The sequence below is a fragment of the Tachysurus vachellii genome, chromosome 21, assembly GCF_030014155.1.
Source record: "Tachysurus vachellii isolate PV-2020 chromosome 21, HZAU_Pvac_v1, whole genome shotgun sequence".
In the NCBI taxonomy this organism is placed as follows: Eukaryota; Metazoa; Chordata; class Actinopteri; order Siluriformes; family Bagridae; genus Tachysurus; species Tachysurus vachellii.
Genome location: NC_083480.1, coordinates 8873788 through 8881793, shown reverse-complemented (window position 1 = coordinate 8881793; position 8006 = coordinate 8873788). Strand labels below are relative to the sequence as shown.

The 8006-nt window shown below is 36.3% G+C and overlaps 1 protein-coding gene across 1 annotated transcript; it reads right to left on the bottom strand.

Moving 5' to 3' along the window:
* Positions 1 to 1543: 1543 nt before the first annotated feature.
* On the bottom strand, positions 1544 to 7688 carry ilf2 (interleukin enhancer binding factor 2). The gene is made up of 14 exons (XM_060857167.1): positions 7551 to 7688; positions 6737 to 6796; positions 6487 to 6529; positions 5978 to 6082; positions 5663 to 5740; positions 5477 to 5579; positions 5156 to 5221; positions 4254 to 4370; positions 4074 to 4152; positions 3768 to 3855; positions 2991 to 3052; positions 2789 to 2903; positions 2129 to 2219; positions 1544 to 2032 (listed from the first exon to the last, which is right to left on the bottom strand). Exons 1-14 carry the CDS (start codon positions 7553 to 7555, stop codon positions 1881 to 1883), a joined length of 1164 nt encoding a protein of 387 aa, XP_060713150.1. The 5' UTR covers positions 7556 to 7688; the 3' UTR covers positions 1544 to 1880.
* Between the last annotated feature and the right edge of the window lie 318 nt (positions 7689 to 8006).

Here is an 8006-nt window from a genome sequence, read left to right as displayed (position 1 = left end):
CCACAGAGACCTTCTCATTATTACAAGATGACCAGCAAGACCTTAATTTATACTACTGCTGTCACTAATGGTGCCAAACATTCCTTGTACATGGTGCCTGGTACATGGGCCTATGTTAAGCCGTTTCCTGCTCCTCATGACATTGTAGTATAGAATATTCTCACAGCCCATGGCCATTAGGAGGGGTGAAATAGAACACTAGCAACCATGGCTCTGTGAACCCCAGATAATAACCAGAATCTATTTATTTGCATAAACAGAACCTGCAGGTAATATGTACTTCTATTTATTGCAAAAACTGTGTCATACATCATTTAATGATGTTTTTGGAAGATCTCAAGATGTATGTGCACAAACTGAAGGTTCTTCTAACCTGTGGAAGTTATCTGGTGTTTATAGAACCTTATTTACATACATAACTAGCATTTATAATGTACAGAGAACTACCTTAATTAGATTACATTTTTTTCTTGCTGCTAAAATAGAAGGTGGACTGGAAGAATATACATGTTTTAAAATTTAGTAAAGACTATATTCTGCTAGACCAGGGCTGCTGCATGCAAGATTATGGATGAGATTTTTAAATGGGTTATCAGCTTGTTCATAGCACCTGAAGTATAATGAATTACATCATTTAAAATTAAATTTAAAACATTTCTTTTGATCATTTTTTACTCTGACAGAAAAAAAAGTGGGCATTCTGTAATGTAGCAAACTACGTTTACACTCCTTTATTTGTTCCTTCTTCATTCATGGACCAGTTTAAAGAATATAGCACTGAATTTCACCATTCTGTTTGACTAAATATTTCAATCATTCATTGTTTTCATTATTTAAATTGTAATAAAGGCAAATTATTGTTTTTAATTTTATACTTTTTTTTCTTGCCATTTTTACAGGCTAGATCAAACAGCAATAGCATACTTCAACCTGTTGATGTAGAATATAAATCATTTACTGAAGTTTGTTTTTGGAAAAGAATTGCAGCTAACCACTGAGGGCCTGTGACAGCTGTTTTAGATTCAGTAAGTCATTGTTCCCTTGCCATAGACGTGTACAGCTAAATGTGCAGTAGCTGAAAATAAAGACAGAAGGCTCACTGTGATGTGGTTAACCTAACACAGAATGTAACACTGTTAATGGCTGTAAACATTTTTTTTAAAATGATAAAGCTATTTTAGCAAGGTCTATCAACCTTGTCCAGTTGTTTCTGTGTGTGTGTGTCCTAAAAAAGACAGTTGCCATACATAGGATGTTGAACCTTATACAGTGCTGTGAAAAATATTTTTTTTGTACCCAGCCTGGGGGTGGCAAGTAAACTTTAACTCAGCTTCCCCACAAATGTGATTAATCGTGGTTAATTTTCATTTTCAGGATCATTTAGATGTTAAATATGCAAAAAATAAATAAATAAATAAATAAATAAATAAATAAAATTAGGAAGGGGCAAATACCTTTTCACAGCACCGTAGGACTTTGTACAATTAAGTGAAAAATGACCAACAGAATTTTACACAAAAAATAAACTGGCCTCTACTCAATGTAGAAAAAAAACCCTTTTATCAATTATGGATACAAAGTAATAATACAGAACATCAATACAACATAACATAAAGGTGGAGAACTCGACCCCACTCTAGTTTAAATACATGGAGTTGGTTCAAGCAACAAATAGTGGGATACGTTTTTGTGTAGGGAAGAGGGACGAGGACCGAGCAGCAAATTCTGGGGGAGAAAAAAAAATGAAATAGGAATAAACAATAAAACACAATTTTTCGCGACTCTGGATAGATCAGTCCAAAACTACAATGTAAAAATTCCGTCTCGGTATTTAAAAACAGCAAAACAGGATCTGGCTTCATCTATGATCCCTTTGAGTTTCACTCCTGTGTCTCCATAATTTCATCCTCCCCTTCTCCTCCCTCCTCCAAAGCCTCCTCTTCTTCTTCTTTACGCTCTGGAGGTTTCTCATAGGCTTTCTCAGATGGGGTGACAATCACACCGTCCCATGTGGACATCTCCGAAACCAGGTCTAGACACACAACCATGATGATGAAGAAAATTGAGGCTATTGTAACACTAAACATCAGTAAAGATTTTGTAGATTTATGTAAAGTGGACAACTTACAACTGGCATCTCCTTCAAGTCCTAAGATCTTCCTGTAGCCACCATGGGAAAGGACCCTCACCAATGTCTGAGCCGTAAAACACACCATATCCTGCAGACACAGTTAAAAATTAATTATGTCAATTGCTAATAGATTTTTTTTAGAAGAAAACAATTCGGGATTTTAATATAATTCCAATACCATCTAGCTCTTATCATAAAAATGTGTGTCACCACTCATGTCCAGGGGTGTTACTGTTATAAGTAAATATAAGTAAGAAATAATATTAGTCATATATAGAAATGCAGTTCTAGCACCTTTTAAGTAGTTACTTTGTGTTTTTTCCTTATATTCCTGGAATAAACAGGAAACATTGCTATTATTGCTAAATATAGGCTTATGTATACGATATTCAGCTAGAAATAAAATACCGTCGATCTAAAGATATGTCTTCCGTTTATTATTAAAAACAAAAATGACGTGTTTTTCTGATTTTTATTTATCCTGTTCGATTTCCCATGTTATGTACCTTGCAGGCAGAGCTGTTGTTTTTACATTTGTGTGTGCTTCGTTGCACGCAGCATAATTCTTAACATAGGACGTGAATCCTGTGCTTACTTCACATCATAAAACAAATCCTTATCTACAAGAGTTCCCACTATATTCTAAACAGTCCTTACCTGCTGCTCCAGGGTCATTACAGTGTGTATGCGGAAGTTGCCGCTCTCACATGGGTCTGTGATGCCTACAGAACCTGGCAAAAACAGTCCTGCTGCTAGCATCTGGAGACAGCGTCTACATCACACACGTAGACACACATGCATGTCAACTGAAACAATAAGCACAAAACTAGACAAATTGTTAGCAAAATAAATAGCTTACCTGTAAGCAAGGTTGAGTGAAAGAGGCTGTCTGGAGGGATTGTTCATTACAGCCGAGTGCCCCTAGTTACACAACACAGTTAAAGTCAGTAAAATCTCAGGCTTAAATTAGAATATATTACATTTACAGCATTTGGCAGACGCCCTTATCCAGAGCGACATACATAAGTGCTTAAATCTCTAGCACTGAATACTGCTGGTTCACTAGGTTACATACTTAAGATACCATGACTTTAGAACATTTGTTCAAAGTTACAATGGAAAAGTGTCAAAGTTTTTATTTTTTTTTTAAATGCAAAAGATAGGGAAAGAAGTGCTAGTTGAAATGTTTCCTGAATAAGTAGGTCTTCAACCGCCGCTTGAAAATAGCCATTAACCAACTTTTTTCTTCTTACTCACTTGTTGTATGGCTTGTGGCCGTGTATGTTACCTAATCATGAGTTGCTCACAGGGCCAGAGCATGTGCCTAAATTTACAGATGTGTACATCCTTGTAAATGCCATCTATATATTCTTTCTTTTCAGCTGGCCAGTAGTGAGTAAAAATCCCAGAAATACATTAATAATGATTACAGTCGTAACTGTGATACTTATAAATATCTTTAAAGAAAAATTCAGATGTTTTCAAAATCTTTCTGATCAAATTTTAGATGAGCTTAAAACAAATCCATTATGAAAAGAAAGCTTAATGTGGCCCAGAACTAATCCATTGGATCTTGGAGGAAAAGTGAACATCCGAGAGTCTAGAAGCAAATGCTGACTTTGGAGTCCTGACTCACCAGGAGGTCCAAAATCCAGGGGGTGAGAGGCTCAAAGCCGGGAAAGCGCACCCTCAGATCCTTCAACAAGCGGATCAAAACCTTCACCCTAAGCAACACACATCACACTCGGATTTACATTCAGCTGATATTTTGAAGCTACTTCACTAAAGCACCTTAAAAAAAGTATCAAAGTCTGTGGAGGTTCCACATTTATAAAGGAATGCTTTAAAATTCCAACAGGCTTTGATAGTTCCTTTAAATGGATTTAACTCAACAAAACCAGGAAAAGCAATGAAGGTCATGAGAAGGCACAGGAGCTCTTACGTTGAGTGTGAGGCGTTCTCCTCGAACCAGCGAGCATGGCGAATGGCAGCCAGAGCACTCTGCAGCACCTTGATGTCCACTTCAGAGAAAAGACAAACAAAGCTCTGGTCAAACTTTCATGACCACAATAAAAAAAAAAAAAAAAAAAAATAAAGCAAGAAAATTCATTCAGGGGCTTACGGTGGAGTTCAGGGTCGAGTTTGCGCAGGTTTGGAGGGACTGTAGTGATGAGGATCTTCACTGTAGCATCAGCTGAGCTGATCTCAAAGCCAGTCTCGTTGGTCAACATAGACAGCACTTAATCAGATAAGGAAAGCAATGGAACACAGAAATCTTGTGAATAATGACAGCGAAACATTCCCTGAGGCCATCCTAAAAATATTCTTGTTTGCCGTAACCCGACCGACCCTGTCAATTTAGGACCGACTTTTTTTTTGCTTTAAGTCCAACCGACTTGACGGTTGTAAATTTGCGTTAAGACCGACCAATTTTTTTTTTTTACTCTTCAAACAACTAATACAAAAGCAATAAAATAATATTAATTATATTTTAGTAAGTATTGTAAATACATAAATTGCCTAGGCCTACATACAAACGAAGGCTACGTTATTTCTTTTAAATAAAAAAAAATCTACGTTTACACTATTGGTTAACGGATGTCACACTATGGCCTGTGCGTTCGCTTCGTCTCATACTCTCATTCACTGTCAGAGTCAACGGTTCGCGCTTGGTAATGATGGCTGCGGCTGCATTAAACCAAATGTTCGCGGTCACCGTTCAAATTTGTTGTGGTCTATATAGCCTGCATCAAAATGAGGTTTGCAATGATGCGCTCTAAGGCACGGGATGAAGACCCAGTCAGTGACGTCACGATATGCTAATTTGTTTTAATTCATACCTACGTAATCACCATCACCAAAATTGTACTTTTTTCACATTGAAACTTAAAAAAAAAAATAAAATAAATAGACCTACCTACCGACCCCCACCCCCTTTTTTTTTTTTTTTTTTTTTTACTGTTACTGCAAACCAAAATATTTTTAAGGATGGCCTGAGTGGTAAAGGCTATACTCAGTACTCACCCTCAGCGGGATCCTGAGTGCGCAGAGTCTCTACTACTTTGTTTCCTAATGCAGCGACTGCTTCCACTGGAAGGTGCAAGGTATATTGAAATCAAAATATTGAAATATTGAAGTCAAAATCAATATATTTTTTTCTGCAATCTAGCACCAAAATGGTACAGTGACATTTCCTTGTTAATGTTTTTTTCACTGAAGGAAAATGTCTCGCTATATCATGTTCAGTTTGGAAAGAGCATGTTTGCACTACACTCAAATCCAGTGGAGACACCCAAACACAGCCATTACACTACAGCCAAATAGTGCTGTGTTAAAAATACTTACATGTAGGAAGAATCTTAAGAATAACTACAAGGTCAGCTACATTGTGTCCCGTCGTCATGGTGCCTTTTTTGTAGGAACCCACTTGCCGCACCTCCTCGATTTGCTGTAAAGTTATGATCAGCACAAACATTATATAACTGCTGAAATAGATCTGAAATTTAATGTTAATATTATTGTAAAACTCACCACTTCAAAGTTCCCAGGTGCTACAATTAAATTGTCAATAATGTTGTTGATCTTCGTCACCAAGGACAATATGGAAGACTGCACAAAAAATTAAGTCAGAATGTCAGCACCGACCCAGACCATTCATTTTCTTTTTAAGACTCAGAAATAGCCATTGTTTATGAAATGCTTATAGCTAACAGTCATGACATCGGTGATTACTCTTATTCGAGCAAGAACACCATGGAGGTAATCGGTTTACTCGTCAATCTCCAGGTTCTGACCTACGTTTATGTAACTGATAATTGCAGAGCGGTTAACAGAGTGTAAGGGCACCTGTTCAGCAGAGGAAGGACTAAGGTCTTGGTTTCGCTTCAGCAGCGCTTCACTAAACGCAGTCTCATCAGGGGCTGGCTTCACCCGTGGAAAGGCCATCTCACACTGAAATGTGGCAAAATACGATTTTATATGTAATAGAAATGTTTAGATTGTTGTCTAAACCCTTTTCTTTAGCTAATGACAGCTTATGTTTTATTACAGTAAGGCATTAAGATTGGTATTTCATGTAAACACTGGGTTAACCAAATAAAGTATACAGTGATCTAGAACCGTGTTTAAATCCCACTATTGCCAAGCTGCTATTCCTTGAGCAAGGCCCTTGACCATCAACTGTTCGGTTGTATAAATAAGATGTAATTCACTCTGGATATGGGTATCTGCAAAAATGCACAAATGTAAATGTAGTCCCTTGTTTATAATAAGTCAGTCCTAGTGATATATTCTTTGCATTTATGTGGCTTACAGCAAGCGGTAATAGATTCAATGAAAAAAGGTGATTCACTTACGACATAAAAGTCAAATGGTATGTGTGGGACAAAAGGCCGGTACCTGAAAATAAAAAAAGGCATAAGCAAAGACAAAGAAGTGTATAAAGCAGTGTATTTATGTAATCAAAGAATCTATAAAACTATACTGACGTAAGCCTAGTGTATGACATAGTAAATTCTCCAAATCTTTCAGAGTGTATAAAGCATTACACTGGTTTAAATATACAGGTTGATGAATGAAGTAAGATTATAAAAGTTAGACACTCACCCTTGTACCAGACCACCACGGGAGCCAAAACGGCCACCACGGCCCCTGCCCCGATCTCCTCTGTGTGAAACAGAAACAAAAATCAATATTCAACCACAAACATAAAACCGATATGGATCTTTCCCAGGATTCCAGGTCTGTGCCTTACAGAGTAATTCATTAAATAAAACAGTTTGGACATTTGAGTATTTTTTTTAAATACACCGAGTTACTTATATGGAAGTATTGAATTTAAAAAATACTGACAGCATCTAACAATACAAAAGCCTTTAATAACCAGGTAGTAAATTTTATGTTTAAAGTCAAAAGGGTGAAAAAACATAATTGCTTATTACAGACATGGCAACCCTGGTCAGGACCTAATATTATTACTATGAACAGCTTTCAGCCTTAACATTATTAGACAGAATGTAGAGTAAAGACAAATCGATGCAGGGGTTTGACTGATGTATTAAGATTAAAATAAAGTTATTTATTAGCTTTTTTTTCTGTGGTAAACAAGACTGTATTCTGGACACGGTGCATATTTAAGACAACAAGCTTGATGTGTTTCCAGACTAGTTTCATTCATTCACAAAATCAACACAGTAATAAAACTGACTTGGTTTGTTTTTGGTGACGTTTAACTGTGAAATGTGAGTTCTTACACTGCCATAAACAAACGTTAGTTACAGTGAACCAATGCAAAAGCGAGGTATGAAAATAATTAGCATTGTGCTAACTAGATAGAAACAACGTACCACAACGATCACGTTCATTAAAGCTGAAACAGAACAAATACGATAACATAAACTAGCACACACGAAATACACACCTCATTGCGTAAGACGTCTTGGCGGATTAACGGAGAAAACAACGAAGTGAAGAGTCACCGGTAAGCGGTGTGTAGCTGTGAGCTGCTTCGGGACTGGAACAAGGGAAGCCTGTCAGCAACCAGACCGGAAATTATTACAAAACAGAACCGGAAGATTGAATTTCAAAATAAAGGTAGGAGCTGTTCAGCTTTATTTATTACAACAAACACAATTATTATTATTATTATTATTATTATTATTATTATTATTATTATTATTATTATTATTATTATTATTATTATTGTATCACTTATGCAATAATGATACAACAACAGGAAACAACAATGTTAAATAATTAAATATCACCACCACTAACAGTGATAATAATAATAATAATAATAATAATAATAATAATAATAATAATAATAATAATGAATACCGCTCAACCGTATCACCACAGATTAAGATGTGCAATA

Coding starts and splice junctions, on each gene's coding strand:
- ilf2 (XM_060857167.1), bottom strand. Junction 3,053..3,767: donor CCTGGATTTTGGACCTCCTG/GTGAGTCAGGAC, acceptor TTGTGTAACTAG/GGGCACTCGGCTGTAATGAA. Junction 2,033..2,128: donor ACTTGAAGGAGATGCCAGTT/GTAAGTTGTCCA, acceptor TTGTGTGTCTAG/ACCTGGTTTCGGAGATGTCC.